The sequence below is a fragment of the Typopeltis vanoorti genome, chromosome 21 (assembly GCF_054136105.1).
Source record: "Typopeltis vanoorti isolate ZY-2024b chromosome 21, IOZ_Tvanoo_1.0, whole genome shotgun sequence".
Lineage (NCBI taxonomy): Eukaryota > Metazoa > Arthropoda > Arachnida > Uropygi > Thelyphonidae > Typopeltis > Typopeltis vanoorti.
In genome coordinates this window covers 86,600,724-86,619,273 of record NC_143569.1, presented here as the reverse complement: position 1 = coordinate 86,619,273, position 18,550 = coordinate 86,600,724, and the positions used below count along the sequence as shown (strand labels likewise).

General features: G+C 34.5%; 1 protein-coding gene across 1 annotated transcript in view; it reads right to left on the bottom strand.

The window, feature by feature from the left end:
• LOC150095074 (WD repeat-containing protein 44) overlaps positions 1–18,550 on the bottom strand; it is a 362,406-nt gene that overhangs the window by 101,023 nt on the left and 242,833 nt on the right. The window contains exon 14 of the mRNA XM_090411421.1: positions 11,203–11,301. Within this exon, the coding sequence (XP_090267547.1) occupies positions 11,203–11,301 (99 nt within the window). The remainder of the gene's footprint in view (positions 1–11,202; positions 11,302–18,550) is intronic.

The following is an 18,550-nucleotide window of genomic DNA, read 5'->3' as shown; positions in this document are numbered from 1 at the left end:
TACAAGACAGCATTCAAACCAATGTCTAAGTTATGAATCTAAAACACAGCTTTTGCTGGCAAAGGAAAAAAAAAAAGTGATTAAAGACTACAGCAGAACATCTCAGATAATATGGTCACTTAAAACAGAATGGGAAGACCAAGTTTTAGGTGAACTGATGTAGTCAGACATGTGTTAGAAGAAGAAATATAAGATCTGACAAGACTAATATGGAGGAAAAATTGTGAATAGGAAGTTAGTAATAATGTGATGGTCCTTCAAGCAGGATTTTAATTTATTAGAAAATGTATGCAGTTAAGTGGGAATATCAGTTTAATGCAGTTAAATTAAGATTGTGCACTTTGGAGACTGAAATTCTGAAAGTGCACTGTAAAAATGGTGAAGATAACCCAGAGTATTGCTACTATAGTGAATAAGAGACAAGGTAACTGTTGCTTTGTATAAGGCTTAGTGGTTGCCTAGTTTTCTAGATGACATGGAAATCTAAGAAAAAGTGCAGCAGTAGGTAAACTAAAGTAATTTCAGAACCATCAATCGCAGATTTGAGGACAGACTGATGAAATCTAAACTGCAGAACCTGGTAAATAGGAGAAGGAGCGATATGATCAAAACAAGTTACTGAAAGGAGCTTTATAGATAAATATTGCAGTCTTTTCAAAGGGGAAAGAATACAAACAAGAGTTATCCCTGGAAGCTGCATAGATTGTAATGAATAGGTACCCTGAGGTACTCCTGCATTGGTGGCAAAGCTATGTAGTTCTCAGACATCCCTTACTTCAAGATCATCTGCAACCAATGCCTTAAACATTGATCTCTATACAATCCTTCAGTGGGGCAAGGATAACTTAGTCACTTTTAAAGCCAACACAATCCTGCTTAATCTCTCGCAAAAGGGATCGCAGCTCACCTTCCCTCATTCTCAGTAATATACACATCACCAGACAGGAGGAACTATCTCTCCTTGTACTGACATTTACCTCCAAATTTTCTTGGCACTAACACATCACATCAATAACTTCCTCAGCTTCTAAAAAACTAGGCATTCTTTTCTGATGAAGAATGCTATTTTACACCCACCCAACTACTAACCCTATCTATATAAAACCCAAATCCATCCATTCTTAGAATACTGTATACACATTTGGAATGGTGCACATGAAACCTCTTTAAAAATTCTTGCTCTCCTTTCATGTTTATCTCCTATTCTTTTTGGCTGCAATTCATCCATTGTTATCAGCAGTACCTCCCTACCCCTCATCCTATCTTCTCAATCTTTCCTAAAAAAACTAAACCCTTCACATTCCATCCCTGTAACTACATCATCTGCTATTAGCCAAGTCTCACTAATGCCTATAACTTTGGCAAAGATGCACTAACCAATGCCCAAAATTCCTCTGCTGTTCCTGATACTATTGGCATTAGAATATAGAAACTGCAGCATCACTTTAGGCCCTCATCCACCTTTACTTTCTGAATTGACTACCTTATTCAAAATTTTGCTTGAGAGACTAGATTCCTCACATCGTCATTCTTACACTCAATTGCTTCCATCCTAATTGCTTAAGATTCCCTGAATTTGCACTTCAGCATGCTCGGTGAATAAAGCTCTCTCTCTCTCGACACCTAACACCAAAACCATTTAGACACAGTCTATCAGCATTGTACATATCCTTCTTTCCATCAAACACAGTCCACAGATCCTACATCACATTCTTTGTGTTGATAGCCAATGGGTCTATACATACTCCTACTCCTTAGTTCGCCTCTATCATAGCATAGTACGAGATTTACAATCTTCACCTTCTTGCTCTTCAGTTTTGTCTCTTCTAACTCTTTTACATTCTCTCCCTCATAGAATATTTCTCACCTCTGAAATCATTTGTACCAACCAAGACAGTCATTTCCTTCAAGTTACCTTTTTGCATCTGGATGGAATGGCTAATATCGTGAATTTCTGCACCCAGTAAACACGATTTAGTCACTCCTTCATTAAGTACTCCCCTGATCATTGGGTCTTCGTACACAATTTTCTCTGTAACTTGTTTTTCTTGTTTGTTCGGTTGGTCTTTATTATTCCTTCGGACCACCGGCTTCTTTCTCTTTTCAGCCCTACTAATCTCTTGTTGCCTCTAAATTTTTAATTTTGTTCTTTGTTCTATGAAGGATAACATTCAAGCATGCAATTTCTTTATTAATGTCCATTTCGTTCTCCTCTATTTCTGTGCCTGCACGTCTGACATTAATAACATCATTTTCCATTCCACCATCAATACTGTCCAATTCTGCTAATATTTGCTACATTCTCGTCACCTAACAGACACTCACTTTTGAAACACTTAATGCACTCTCTCTCTCCAGTTTCAAATCGCCTGACAATGTGGTCTTTGTTTGTCCACGCATTGGTGCTATGCCAACAATATCATATTTAAAAAAAAAAAAAAAAGGCAAATATGGACGTATACATGTTTTAAACGGTGAGTGGACTACAGTTTTCACAGTATCCATTTATAAACAGGGAAATAAAAGTGAAAGTGAAAATTGAAGCAATCAATATCTCAATATCTAAGAAGCTGAGAGAGAACAAGCTGATTCAAGCCACACAAATAGGAGTTATTAGGATCATATTTTTACTTTTAGATAAACAGTTGAGAAATTATGGAAATATAACAACAATCTTTGAGTTATGCTTTAATGCAAAATCAGTTGTAAAACAAGTGAGATGCTATTCCTCATGCTATTATTATTATTTTTTATCTATATAGGCTGCATTATGAAGGAAGATAGCATTAAACCAAATAACCCAAACCAGTGATATTGAACTTAGATCCTTACTTTATGCAGATGATGTTATACTCCTAAATAAATCTGCTATGAATCTTTTAGATTTATAGTGGATTTAGAATTCATTAACTTAATAACTCCTATAAGAAATTTGATATGAAAATCAGCAATAAGAAGACATAACTATAGATTTTACTCCTCTGAAATATGAAGCACTCAAGAAATAAATTTATAAAAAAGGGCAAGAACATGTAGAATATCAAATACATTTTCAATGGGGAAAAAACATTCAGCCAATGTAGATATTTTTAGTAAAGATGGTAAATGAAATATGGAAATGGATAACAAAAGCAAAGCTGGTATGATGGGAAGCTAGACGAATACATTTATAAGGAATAAGACAATATTCCAACCAATTTCAACTTATGGGTCTGTAAGTTGGGTCAGAAATAAAACAATCACAAAACTAGAGACCGCGGATGTCAGAATTTTAAAATGTCAAAAAATTTTAAAAGTGGTCATCTTTTAGATACCATCAATGGCAAGATAATAGACATATATATTAGAAACAGAATGGGAGAGGGAAGGTTTGAAACATAGGTATTTTGCTAACCTTGTGACCACTTTTGAACTAACAGGCTGTAGTTTGAATCCTGCCATTGACACTTGTGTCTGTGAACACCTTTAGGTCATAGATGAATTTCATCACCAGTGTGAGACCACCATCCATCTATTAGAGACCCAAACCTATTTTTCCAGGTAATCTAACTTTAGTCTAGCCATGGTACTAAATATACCAAATGGAAGAAAACTGTTGATAGGAAGTTAAGTTGATAATGTAAATTAATTATGTATTAACATCATAGCATCTTGTACGTTCCTTTGGATGTACATCAGGAATCAACAATGATGATGATGATATAAAGCATCATCATTGTTGATGATGATGCAATGATCTCATGCAATGCAATGCACCCTATGAAATCTTATAAGAAGACAAAACTAGTTGTGTGGTTTATTTAAAAATAAAATAGTGTTTCTATTTTTACCTTTCGGCTTCTAGTTACTTAATCCGTTTCAAAAAGATGTCTCTCAGCTGAGTCAATTAGTTATATCATATATATATATATATATATATATATATATATATATATATATATATATATATATATTATTTGCAGTTATGATTAACCTTTTCATCAGTTATAACATAATGTTATTGGAAATATAACATTACATGGCTCATTCTATTTCAAATAAATCCACTGTTTGCATTCGACCTTGTAGCAACTGTATTTGCCACTGAAGATGGTCTGCAAGTTTCAGACCAAAATATATGGCCTTATAATGAAATAAATATTACCTTTGCCTTGTGTTTTCATGTAAATAATTCACAAAAACAGAATCTTGGTTTAATATGCCACCATATTTTTCCCATCAATAAAATTCTGATCTCTTGCTAACTAGAAAAGACAAACTTTCATCTCTATTTCTAGCTGGTTGTGATTGTTTTTGATTTAAGGTGTATTACATCTGTAAATTGTATCCGTTCTTTTGTCTGTTTTGCCAGTTTCACAGGATGAAAAACTTGAGTTTCTGGGAGGGAAAAATTCTGTCACCTCTCTATGAGACCAGATTATTCTCCTTCAACTGAAAAGCTCTTATACCAAATTTATATTAGAATGATTACCTCTCTATACTGAGAGATTCTCATCCTATGTAAATATCAAAAATGATCAATTATCTACTTGATATAATCCTATTGCATCACACCTGCAGTTTTAGGTTAACCAATTGTTGTCACCTTGCATTCTGCTTATTTGCTTGTTCTAGTCAGTGCTCATTGCAGTGTCTGCTGAATATTCCAAACAAAGCATTAGTATATCCTATTAATGCTTTGATTGTGAGAAGCACTTACTCTAAAGATGGAGAAGAACAAATGTTATGTGCTCATACTTTTGAGTTATTTTTAAATTGGAAACACTGAATCTTCAAGTCTAGTATAAATTCTACATGGAGACTGTTTGTTGACAAATTTTTATTGAATTTAAACTTCTACTAGTTTGTTTCACACTGATGATGATGAAATGTTAATTTCAGTATTATTATTTGATAACTTCCATGGAGTTAACAGACTCATCGTAAGAGGCCCACTCAACCAGCAACATGTCCACCATAATGGACTTTGAAGTTATTTACACTACCTGCATTCACTAATAACTTGCCATATAAACAAATATACTCCTCATTCTCTTCTTGACCACATCTCTATACAACTTCCAGGGATGGCCTCTCTTTCTTCCCATCTTAATATCCACTCTTTTTATAATTTCTTCTGTATTAATCTGATAGAATCCCTTAGCTAACTTGAAGGTCTCTATCAATATCTCCTCTTTTCCTCTCATCCACCAATCTCTGTAATTCACATTCTCTCAAACCCTCTTCATAACACCAACACTCCAGAGTCCTGATATCACTTTGGTTATTCATCTTTGGACCCTCTCTATTGTTTCCATATCACAACGAAAACTAGGTGACCAAATCTGAGCACAATAATCCATATGTGGTCTGACCAATGCCTTATATTTCAGAACATCAGTCCACTGTCCACCAACATCACTCCAAGATCCCATCTCATCCACTTCCTGAAGTTTAGTTCCACCAATACAGTATGTTGCCTTATATCTTTGTATCCCAACGTCTAACACCTTGCATTTATTAACATTAAAACTGCAGCATTTGTCCAAGCTAAAAGTATATTCAAATCTTCCTGAGAGAATTAACATCAGCACTGCTCCTGATCATTCTACCTAACTTTGCATCATCAGCAAGCATTTGAAGATCCCCAGTCAATCCACATGAAATATCATTAACAAACAAGATAAACAGTAGGGGCCAAGAACAGAACCCTGAGGCATGCCACGATTTTTACAGAGATCACAACTTGTAAACACGCTAAACTACCTTTGTATTAATGCTGTAAATATGCCTATGTATTTAATCCCAAGGAATTAACATGCAAGATTGTACAAAAACAGAAAATGTCTAAACTGTAAGGTTCAAGGGCAATGGCATAGAAATTGGCATTCTATTAATGTAGAAACTGAATATAATATAAGTGAAATTTAATGTGTTCAGAGTCAGCCTGATACCACCTTCAAGGTCAGCGGTAAAAGGAAGGTATACTTCTGAAGGTTGTGCCTTTTTGAAAATCGGATTAAGTGTGTATATTCGATGAGAACTAAAAGTGAGCTTTAACGTGAATGTCAAGACTGTTTGCACGGGAATGTTCGGGGGCGTCGACCCTTCGTCCAGAGACCCGAGAAAATTGTATAAAGGTCATCTAGGAATGAAAAATAAAAAGAGAGGAAGAGAAGAGAGAACTTCAGAAGGAGTCGATTCACCATGTTCGTCGGTCCGGTTGAAGTCGCGAGGGACAGCCACGGGAGCAGGGAAACTATCGAGAGAGAAGAGAAGCAGGACCAGCATGCATTGCCAAATAGGACAATCTGCTAAGTGCCTCGATCATTGGACCCCCTTCGGCTAATTCACAGACATCGGGAAAAATGTGCTCCAGGTCCCGCGAGTCATTCCAAGTGAGACGACGGAATCTCTGCGTGGAAGTCAAAACCTGAAATGGATGAGAAGCAAAGGAACCTAAGAAGGAGCTAGGAACAGGAGTATAATTGAGTTAAAGAAGTATGCAAGTTAATTTCATTGTGTTTGCTTATGATATGTGAAACTGTCTGAGAAGGGCTGATAAGTTTCTTTTTAAGTGTTGATATAACTAGTCTAAGAATAGTTTGTTTACAGTTATAGTTAGAATTACTAGTTACAAGTAACAGAGCACAATATTCCTTGAATTGTAATGAGCTGATAGTTTTTTTGAATGTTGATATAATATGCTGCATGACTCAGTGCATTTTCTAAATGTTAAATTGCTGAAGTTTTAAGCTTAAAGTGGAGTTGAGAGAGAATCTCTCTCTATTGTATGATTTTGTATAATTACAGTTTAGTGTAAATAAATCTGTTTGTTTTGTTTACAAAGTGTGCCGCCTGATCTTTACGCAATGCACCATTTCGAAATACACAGGAACCTGTGAATAAAGGAATTTAATGTTAGCCACAAATGTTTAATGTTAAGAAGGGGTTTAGGATAATTTCAGAGTGAATTCTACTGGACGTATTATTATATCTTATACCACAAGGAGAGCACTGGTGGCACAGTCGATTAATCTAAATAAATTTCCAGAGTTCTCCCAGTATAGGAAAAATACTAAAAGTAGAGTAAAGAATAGGACGTTAAAGTATTAAAGGATAAAGAGTTAAAAAGGCAGTAGAGATAAACTAATAAAAGTAAGAATAGAGTAGAGAAGATTAATTAATAATAGAAAATAAAGCATGAAGAGAAATATTACAATGGCGCAGCCAATTACGAAATAAGTGCACATAAAGAAACATTTAAAATGGGTCAACGTTTTCTGAGACACAGCCCCATCATACACAACTTGTTGGTATCATTCAGAGAGCCAGTCCATCTAACCAATATATACTATCTATTCCTATCCTCTGCAGCTTGTACACCAACTTATCATGTGGTAATCTATCGAATGCTTTAGTCCAAGAATATCACTGTATATGATTCTCCCTTATCCAACCCATTCATCACCTTATCATAAAACATAAGCAGATTGCTAAAACAAGACCTGCCCTTTATAAACCCATGCTGACCATCATAGAGAATCTTATGTTCATAACCCAATTCTGTATTCTATTTCTAATCAATTTTTCTAACACTTTGATCACTACTGCAGATATACAGACTGGTCTATAATTGGGAACTTCTGTTCTTGAACCATGATTGTGGAGAGATATTATTTTGCCTTCTTTCCACACCTTCAGACCCTTACCCACTGCAAGACTCTCATAAACCAGGACAAGGGCATGGCTAATTCTTTTGTACATTATACCTCTGATTCTTTCACCGTTAATTCTCCTAATTCTTGTCTTCCTTCTACATGTTGCATAGCATCATTCACACCACTATGATTTAACGAACACTGATGAAGTGTTCGTTAAATCATTTGCTATGGTTACTTTGCTACCATAGCTGTCCACCAGCATCAACCCGCCATATTTATTTTTCCTCTTGCTTGCCACATAGTAAAAAAATTCCTTTAGATTAGCTTTGACCCAAATGGCCAATTTCCTCTGATATTCTAGTGTTTCTTTTTTAACCATGCTTGTCACTTTTATGGCCTGCACTTTATATTCTTCATGCATCTGTTCACTGCAAACAGTCTTATAATTTCTCCATAATTTCTTTTGTAACACTGCTTGCTTGATTTCACCGTTCATCCACCTAACACCTCCTCTATTTATTCGCTTAACTCTTGGTATGTATTTATGCATTGCCCAACTAATTTGTTTAAACATGTCACAATCAATACTCTCCACATTCCCTGGTCTATAACAGCATCCTATTCTACTGATCCCAACTTCACACCAAACTTCAAAATTTTCACACGTACTACTGTTTTCCACTTCGACTCTTTAAGGACACAATTCCTCTGCTACCATTAACAATACCCCCCCCCCTCTTGATCTTCCTATCCTTTTGGAAAATTCTATATCCTACCATTTCAAGTCCTGACAGTATATCCTCAGTCAACCAAGTTTCACTTATGTCAATTATATTTGGACATGCTGATTCAATCAATGCCTCAAATTCAGCCCCTTTATTTCTGATACGCTGTAGTACATTAGTATACAAGCATAACAATTCTCCATTCTTTGAGGCCATCCCACCAACAATCACTCTTTACTCTCTCTCTCTGCTATAGTGAACTTCTCTCTTCATTCTAATCATCACTGTTTCCCTGATCCTGACTCTGATTTTCATTTATATTCTTATAATCCCCACCATTTTGCACTGCATCACTTTGCTCTACTATAATCACTTCCTTCCCCTTCATATCCATTCTCTTCTCGTCCTTCCACAACCTGCTTCTCAATTTCTCTCTGACTCTTAGTGGTATTAATTTCATATGGACTCTGTGCACTCTTATTAAAAAAACAATCGCTCCAAATAACCAAAACCAAAACCATTCAAATGCATTCCATCAGCTTTGAACCATTTTAACTTCCCTTCAAATTCATTGCATATATTCACAAATTGAACACACTCTGCCTGACACAATTCAGCCATTTTGTCATTCAGTATCACTGCTCTCCTTCCCAGTTTCCTACTGTCATATCTGGGCAGAAAACTAACCACTTTTCCAATGACACTATTATTCTTCATTTCTTGCAACAACTAAATCCCTTTCCAGATTCTTTGTCCCACTATTCAAGTCATTTGTGCCCACCACTACCACTAATTCTAACACCCATTCCTTCCTTCTATAAAAACCATCTGATATTCGTTTTATTGTATTTACTACCTATAAAACACGTCTTGTACACTTTATCTTTTACCATACCTTTAATGATTGAGTCACCATATAAAGCAACCCCTATCATCCTTAGATATTTGCTTCTTATTAACTTCCTTGTCATTTACACCAGTTATGCTCTTCTTTAAATGTTAAATTTCCTCCTCCATACATTGACTCTTCATTTTCATTAACTTTTGCCTAAGCTCTCGTAAACACCCCCCTTCCGTTTCTTGATTGTTCCTGGTAACACCATTCTCATTTTGGAATGTCGTAGTCTTTCATTGCACTTCTCACATACCATAATATGTTCCTTTTTATCATTCCACTAAACACTCCATAAATCTTTAACGTTTCTGGACACATACATGAAACAATTCTCACATTTTGTCCACTGCTAAAAGTATGAAATACTGCATCTAATGTGTTTTACTTTTGATGGGTAATACAATAGATGATTGCTGCTAGAAAGCAGGACATAGTTCATTTTGACACAAGGTTCGTTATGGTGAATTTACGGTAAAAATGGTAATGCCCACTCCACATTTGCACGAAACAAAAGAAACTGCAAAAAATGTAATGAACAAAATTACATGAAACAGAACAAAGAAATCATAAGAAATAAATCACAGGAAATAACACAAAAGAGATTGCAAAAAACAAAAGAAACAAAGGAAACGGCTGGAACTATAGGCAAAGCACAGAATGACAACAGGAATAAAAATGCAAATAATAATGGGAAACAAAGGAAAGAACTAAAAGAGAATAAAAATCTTCACTATGAACTAAATATGTGCCAAGTTGACTGCCTACTGAAAACATCAGTAGTCAGTCAACTTGGTCACCTCCAATCACATAGAGGGGAAAAGAAGTGAAGGACATTAGTCAACCTGAGGGGGTGGAAAAAGTAACAGACACAGCTGGTGTGAATGTCAGCTTCTTATTTCTTTAATTTAAAGTTTAAGTAAAAGTTATGCAATGTGTTTGAACTGATTTTGTGTGTGAAAGACTATAGCACGAAAAAATATTAAATTTCTGATTTAGAACTTTTGGGTTATTTACCTAAATTTTTACAGCCAGCACATACAGTAGATTATGAACATTTCAGGTAAATGACATTAAGCTAATATAACCTGTCAAAAATTTAAACGATAATTTAGATTTCCATAATTTCATGCTTTTTAGTTCTTTCTTATATTGCCTATTATTGTTTTCATTTATACTTTTTCATATTTATCTATAACATCAAAAAATTTAAAATTTCTGATTTGGAAAATTTGGGTTATTTACCTAAATTTTTGCATTCTGCACATATAGTAGTTAATTAAGAATATTTCAGGTAAATGACATTAAGCTAATATAACCTGCCAAAAATTTAAATGATAATTTAGATTTTCATAATTTCGTGTTTCTTTAGTTCTTTCTTATATCACCTATTGTTGTTTTCATTTTGTCGCTATATATATGGTTACTGCCAATCCTTTGTGTTTTGTCCTTTCCCTGCCATTTTCTTTGTTATATTTCTTGCAAATTTCTATTGTTTCCTGATTATGAATTTCCTAGCAAATGACTGTCATTTGCTAGGAAATTCAATCTACTCCAGTGAAGGCTTTGGCTTTTACTGTTTGTAATATTAAGCTTAAAATAGCATTAGAGTTATGAGACTTAGGCCAGGACTTTTTCATAGTTACAACCATTCTCAAATCTCAAAACCATTACATTATAGTCGTGTTCACTATAGTGCATATCTACAGAATCTTATTTTCTGTGAACTCTCTAGACTGGAAAAGGATATGGTCTATATATATTGTAGCATATATCTCCCCACCAAATCCTGTTTGTAGCTGATCTCATAAACGATCCAACACAATGTAATAAACCTTTTCCTTTAGATCTTTTATTGGTTTAATTTGTTGCTTGGGATCACTGTTAAAAAATTAAAAGCATATACATAATCTGTGTTTTATAAGCATCTACAATTACATACCTTTGACCATGAAACATCTAATAAATCTGCAGTGTGTCCTTCATATACACAGAAAGGTTCTGATTTAAAAGGTCCTTTGGCATCCTCTCCACCTTCAGCCTAAATGATACCAACTTTAACTATGTGTATATATTATTTCAGCATACATAACTAAAATGAATTTTTAAAAAACTGTGGGGGTTGATCATATTACAAGAAATGCAATAAGATCAACACAGTGTAGAAATATTCAAGATCATCACACTAACAAAAAACCTCAACAGGTTGCTTCCATGTTTTTTTTTTTTTTTTTTTTTTTTTTTTTTTTTTTTTTTAAGGTACCATGGGATTAGTTTGCTATAATAAATTTTTGTAACATATCATTGTATTATAGTAGTGGTCAGCAGCGCTACTTGTATTAACCTCCTGTAACATACATGTTACAATACTGCGATGTGGAAGGCAAGGGGAAGCCACTACATTACATTCCCAAGTAAAAGCAACAATGGAAGTTATAAATGAAATCAAGATTGGCGATGGAGCCTTCACTGAAGGAGTCATGCCCGACAGGAGAAGTAACCGGGCTTCTCAGGTCAACAGCCAACGAAATCCTGGTACTTATTCAAAAATGAAGACAAGAAATGAGCTGAATATTGGAACATGGAATGCAAGAACACTGCTAGAACCAGGTAAAATAGAAAATGTGAAAAAAGAAATGGAAAGACTTGAAATAGACATTCTGGGCATTAGTGAGACGAGATGGAAGGGACAGGGTGATTTCTGGAGTGGAGAATTTCGGATAATATATTCAGGACAAAAGAAGGGCGAGTCAGGTGTTGCAATAATGCTTCATAAAAAAGTTGTTAAGTTAATCACTACAATAATTAACTATAGTGACAGAATCATGGCGATAAGCATTCAAAATGAACCAGTAAACCTCAATATTATAATGGTTCTACATGCCAACATTACAACATAGCAATGAAGAAATCTGGAGCAGCTTTAAAGTCAGAGACAATACAATAATAATGGGAGATTGGAATGCTATAGTGGGAGAAGAGAGCAATGATAATGTTTCAGGAAGATTTGGTCTTGGACGTAGGAATGAAAGAGGAAAGCAATTAATAGAATTTTGTACACAAAAACAGTCAGTTATAGCAAATACACTATTTCAAGTTCCAAAAAGAAGAAGATACACCTGGAAAGCACCTGTGGATTCAAATAGATTATATATTGGTCAAGAAAAGATACAGAACCAAATAAAAAATTGCAAAAGCTATCCAGGTGCCGACATTAGTAGTGACCATAACCTTGTCTTAATGAAAACAAAACCGAAACATAGGAAACAAATCCAAAGATACAAACCAATAAGATGGAACCTTGAAAAATTAGAGTAAAGAAGTAAAGAGAGGATACCAAGAGGCAACTGATCATAACATTCCAGAAAACATAAATAGTCAGAATAATATTGAAAACCAATGGAATATGATTAAAGAGTTGATTACAAATTCATCAAATCAATTATTGAAAAATGCAGAAAAAGAAAAAAAGAAAACATTGGATGATAACAGATGAAATACTTGGCCTTATGGATGAAAGAAGAAAATATAAAAATGCTGTTAAAGAAGATGTGGCCAAATACAAATATCTTAAAAATCAAATTACAAGAAAATGTAGACAAGCCAAAAAAGAATATCTGGAAGAACAGGTATTCTGTTCTTTCAGGTATTATAGGAATAACATAGATGAATTATTTAAAAAAGAAAACATAGAGAAAGCCTATAAAGAAATTAACAAACTGACTTTTAAATTTAATAAGAACAGCAAAAACAATGCCATCAAAGATGAAAATGGAAAATTACTAATAGAATCTGAGGATATATTAATGGAATGGAAGAATTATCTTGAAAATCTCTATAATGGCGACGAACTTGATGTTGATATCAGTATAGAAAATCAAAATGAAGATAATCTAGGACCCCCAATAATGCGAGAAGAATTTGATAAAGCACTGTCTGAAACAAGTAAGGAAAAAAGTCCAGGTGTAGATAATATTCCTATAGAACTGCTACAAAATCTAGGTGATGAGACAAAAACCTTACTCTATCAATTAATAGCCCAAATCTATGATAGAGGAGAAATACCAAAGGAGTTTATGAAATCAACCATAATACCAATACCAAAAAAGAATAATGCAAACAAATGCAGCCAATTTAGAACAATAGCTTTAATCCCAAATGTTAGCAAAATTTTGCTAAAAATTATTCAAAATAGAATTTATTCAAAAATAGATTGTCTATTGGATGAAGACCAATTTGGATTCAGAAAGAATAAAGGAACAAGAGAGGCAATACTCTGTTTAAGAACAATAATAGAGAGAAAATTAGACCTTAGTAAAAACACTTACATTTGCTTCCTTGATTTAGAGAAAGCGTTTGATAAAGTAAACCAGCAAATACTCCTAAATTGTCTAACTAATATCAGCATAGAGTTGAGGGATAGGAAAATAATTTATCAAATCCAAATTTACAAAAATCAAAATGGATGGATTAAAATCAATGATAAGGAGAAAATAATAAATATCAGGAGTGGAGTAAGACAAGGATGTATACTTTCACCACTTTTATTTAATTTATATATTGAAAAGGCCATTCAGGAAACTAAAGATAAAATAAATAGTGGCATAAAGATAAATGGTGAGCAAGTCATGTGTATAAGATCTGCTGATGACATAGCCCTTGTAGCAGAAAACAGAACATTAAAAACAATGCTAAAATTACTAAATAATAACCTTGAAAAATATAAAATGAAAATCAACACAGATAAGACTAAAATCATTGTTACAGGCAAAATTCCTATCAATACAGAGCATATGGACATCAGCAGGGAACAAATAAAACAAGTGAAAAGTTTTAAATATTTAGGAAGCCTAATAACAGAAGATGGCAGAACAAGAGAAGACATAAGATCAAGAATAAACAACCCAAAAGCCCAATTCTCTAAGATGAAAAGCATTTTAACAGGAAACCTCAACCTATGGAGCATTGCACTGTATGGATGTGAAACCTGGATTCTAGGCAGAGAAGATGTAAGAAGATTGGAGGCTTTTGAAATGTGGTGCTGGTGTCGCATGAACAAAATAAAATGGACAGAAAAAAAATCAAACCAACAAGTCCTGAGAGAGATAAACGAAACAAGAACTAATAAAATCGATCAAAATTAGAAGGGATAGGTGGTTTGGACATATACTTCGACATGATGGACTTGTGAAAAGAATAACTGAAGGCAAAATAGAGGGGAAAAGAAGAGGAGGCAGACCAAGAAAAAGCTTTCTTGACCAAGTCAAAGACAGCATGGGTTTGAGGAGTTACCAGGAGGTTAAGAAGAAAGCCAATGACAGAGTGGAATGGAGGAAATTGCTGCTGAGCCACCAGTCCCAAGACTGATGCAACTGATGATGATCATTGTATTCTTGGAGACTCATTTTTAATTTTTAATTATTTATTACAACTAATATAAAATAAATTACAACTAAGGTTTCCTTCCTCTAAGGTGTACTCTGTTGCACGATGGTGCAATTATCCAACTACAGTAGTGAACAAATTATTCTGAATACTCACATTTTAAAGAAAAATTTTAATTTTGCAAGAAAATAAGTGCAAAAATTAAACTCAAATTGAACTAATAATTTATATGTGCTCCTCTGCTCTTAATAAGTTCATTAATTCGCTTAGACATGGATTCTACCAATGAACAACATATTTTTCTTATTTCTGCATCTCAAAACCATACTTTTATAATGGATTGTATTAAGTTATCCTTGGAAAATTAAATTGTATCACAATTTAATTTTCCAAGTCTCTTTTTCACTATGGCCAACAAATTTTCTATTGAGTTAATGTCAGAAGGGTTACTTGGTCACTGAAGCAATTGGACGTCATGATTTTTGAGGAACTCTTTCACTTTTTTAGTGTGGCATTTAGCGAGCTCCTCTTGGAAGATGAGTACTTTGTCTTGCTGTATCTATGGGACCACTCTTTTCTCCAATATTTTTATGTATTAGTCACTTTTCATCATTCCGTCAACAGACACAAGTAATCTTGGACTGTAATGTGTGAAACAAACCCCAGAATATCTTTTTAGCTGGGTGGTGTTTAGAAGCTTGTTGAAGGCGTGTGGGAGTAGTCTTCTCAGTCACTGATGTGCAAACATAGGGTACTCACTGTCATTGTACAAAGAAATGGCTCTCATCTGAGAATATGACCTTCTTCCACTTCTCAACAGTTCAATCTTTGCACTTTTGCCCACTGGAGTCTCTTTTTCTGCACAGCCTTCATCAACTGTTGTTTCTTTTCTGGTCTGTGGGCAGTCCCTGCTTCCAACAATCTTTGACAGACTGTCATCTCAGAAACATTAATCTTTCTAGCTGCCAAGTCTCTAAGTCTACAGCAAACAATCTTGGACTCATTTTGCTTTTCTAACTAGTAAGTGTAGTTTTACTTTTTCTCCCACATTTTCCTTTATTGTCAGAAGAAATGGTACTTGCTTCCATAAACCTCTTTAAAACTGCATTAATAATAATCAAATGAACACCACACTCACTGACAATTTGTCTTTGAGTGATGGATGTGTGCTGAAAAAGAGTACAGATTTTTGAATGCTTTCTCGGATATATATCTATTTGATAGCTACACAAAACGAATAAATTAATAAAGATGCAAAGAAATTATATTCTTGGTTTAATCTTTTATCAAAGTGTAAGCAAACAAAGTTTGAGAGTGAAGTCGCTTCACAACTGGGCTACTTGTATTCATATTTGTAAATTTAGGGACACAAAAACACATGTGTTGAACAGATTATTTTATTAATTACTAATAAAATAAAACTTGACGTTTCGAACCCTGTATCGAGGTCATCATCGGAAGAATACAAGTGTATAAGGAACCAAACTACATGCTCATGCCCTGTATACCGGTAAACTAAATCTATGTAGTTAATAAATCCTTTTCCCTAGCCTGACCTCTAGTGATAAAAAAAAAAAAAAAATACAACTACAATAAACTGCTAATGTCCTCATGTATTAATATTCTTCTGGATAGTTCTGATTGTTATAATATGATTTCTTTCAGTTGCTGTTGAATGTTACAAACAATTCATCAGGTTGTCTTCTATGGCTAGTTTAGGTTGTTATAAAGGTTGTAGATGGGTCCTCCACATTCTTGAAATGGTTAGGCCATCATTTTTGTTGAGATTTGGGTTGTGTTTGAGCATTTCACGACTCTTTAAATTTTCTCTCAAACCAGGTTTTGGTGCGGTGTAGGGACTTGGTATTTTTCCAATCAATTCTGTGGTATGTTTGGAGTGTGTGGTCAGAAAGGCCGGTTTTACCAAAATGGAGGTATTTAATGTGTCATTTGTGTTTGTCTTGTCTGATTGGGATAGTTTGCCCTGTTTCCCCTATGTATGGTATGTTACATGTGCATTGTATTTTGTATACCCCTGGGTGGGCTAGGTGTGGAAGAGGATCTTTAGAAGAACTGAGTAGGTGTCTTAACTTATTTGGGGGTTTAAAGGTGGTTTTAATGTTGTATTTGCGAAGAGTTCTGTCTATTTTTTCAGAAATGCCTCTAACATAAGGAATGGCAATAGCATTCTTGAAATCTTTTTTGTTCTTACTGGTATCTTTATGGAGGATCTTGTGAATAGTTTTTTTATTGTATCCATTTTTGATAAATGTTTGGCTGATGATCTTGTATTCCTGGTTTAGAGCCTGTTCATTAGAACAAATAGTTAGAGCTCTGTGTTTAAGTGTGCTTATGACACCTGGTTTTTGTGTTGGGTGGTGGTAAGAATTTTGGTGTATGTATTGACCTGTGTGTGTGTGTGTGTGTGTGTAGGTTTGTGGTAAACTGAGCAGGAGAGACAGCCAGAGGGAAGAAGTGTGACAAGTGTGTCTAGGAAAGGAAGAGAGTTGTTTTTTCCATTTCAATGGTGAATTGGATACATTTGTGTTGTTTGTTTAGGTGGCTAAGGAATGTATTTAGAGCTTTGCGGCCGTGGGGCCAAATGGCGAAAATATCGTCGACGTATCTGAGCCAAATTTTGGGATTTAGACATGCTGTCGATAGAGCACGTTGCTCAAAGTCTTCCATATAAAAGTTAGCTATTGGGGAAGAAAGTGGTGAGCCCATGTCTGTACCTTCTTTTTGAAGGTAAAAATTGTTTTGTCACACGAAATATCCAGAGCGGAGTACGTGGGCTGTGATGTCATGTGGAAATATGTTCTGTAGGAGCAAGATCGTGTCATTGATTAGGACATTGGTGAAAAGGGAAGTTATGTCAAAGCTGACTAATAAATCTTGGTCGTTGAGTGTAATGTTTTTAATTTTATTAATGAAATGTTGTGTATTTTTTATTGTATATAGTCTAATGACTTCACATCAATTCTTTTAGTATCCCATAATGCAATGCACATTCTTACAGATGTGTATAATGCTATGCATCATGGGAAGGGCCACTACAAAGACTGGTTTCAACCTTTATTGCAGTTGAATCAATAGGAGCAAGAACCAAAAGTGATACCAAGGTTGAAGTAAAGAAGAAGTCATATTTCCACATAGAAGTATATTCATATACTTCACATTTCCACGTGAAAACATTAGCCTCTTTATACAAGTAGCCCAGTCGTGAAGTGACTTCATGTGCAAATTTTGTTTGTTTACACTTGGATAAAGGATTAAACCAAGAATATAATTTCTTGGCATCTTTAATTATAGTAAAATTAAGTGAAAAAACTTTAAACATCTATTTCTAATCCAGAGTATTTTAGTAATAAGTTATGACACCTTTTGACTAATTGTATATGGAAATATGACTTTTGCATTACTTCAATCTTGGTATCAGTTCTAGGTCTGGCTCCCACTGATGACATCTCAGATTTTGGCAAGATAAGTACTTTGGTTTTCTTACATTTGATTTTCACTTTGATTTTATTTTATTGGTGGTTTTGCCCCCACTAACACTGGTTTCTTTTTTTTTTAAAATAAATAAGATTGCTGGTAGTGCAGTTAATATCTACATTACAGCATTACTTTTGGCAGTATTCCACTCACCACAGACTCTGGAACCCATTCCACTCATTCACAACTCCACAAGCAAAAAATCTAGCCCTCACACCCTACCAACCACACCTTTATTCAACTTCCAGGGATGACCCCTTATTCTAGCCTCTCTCTAGCCAATACTGAAATATTTCCCCTACATCTATCCTATAAAACCCCTTAAGCAACTACAATGTTTCTACCATATCCCCTCTTTTTCTCCTATCGACCAACTTCTGCAATCCACACACCTTCAATCTATCCTCATA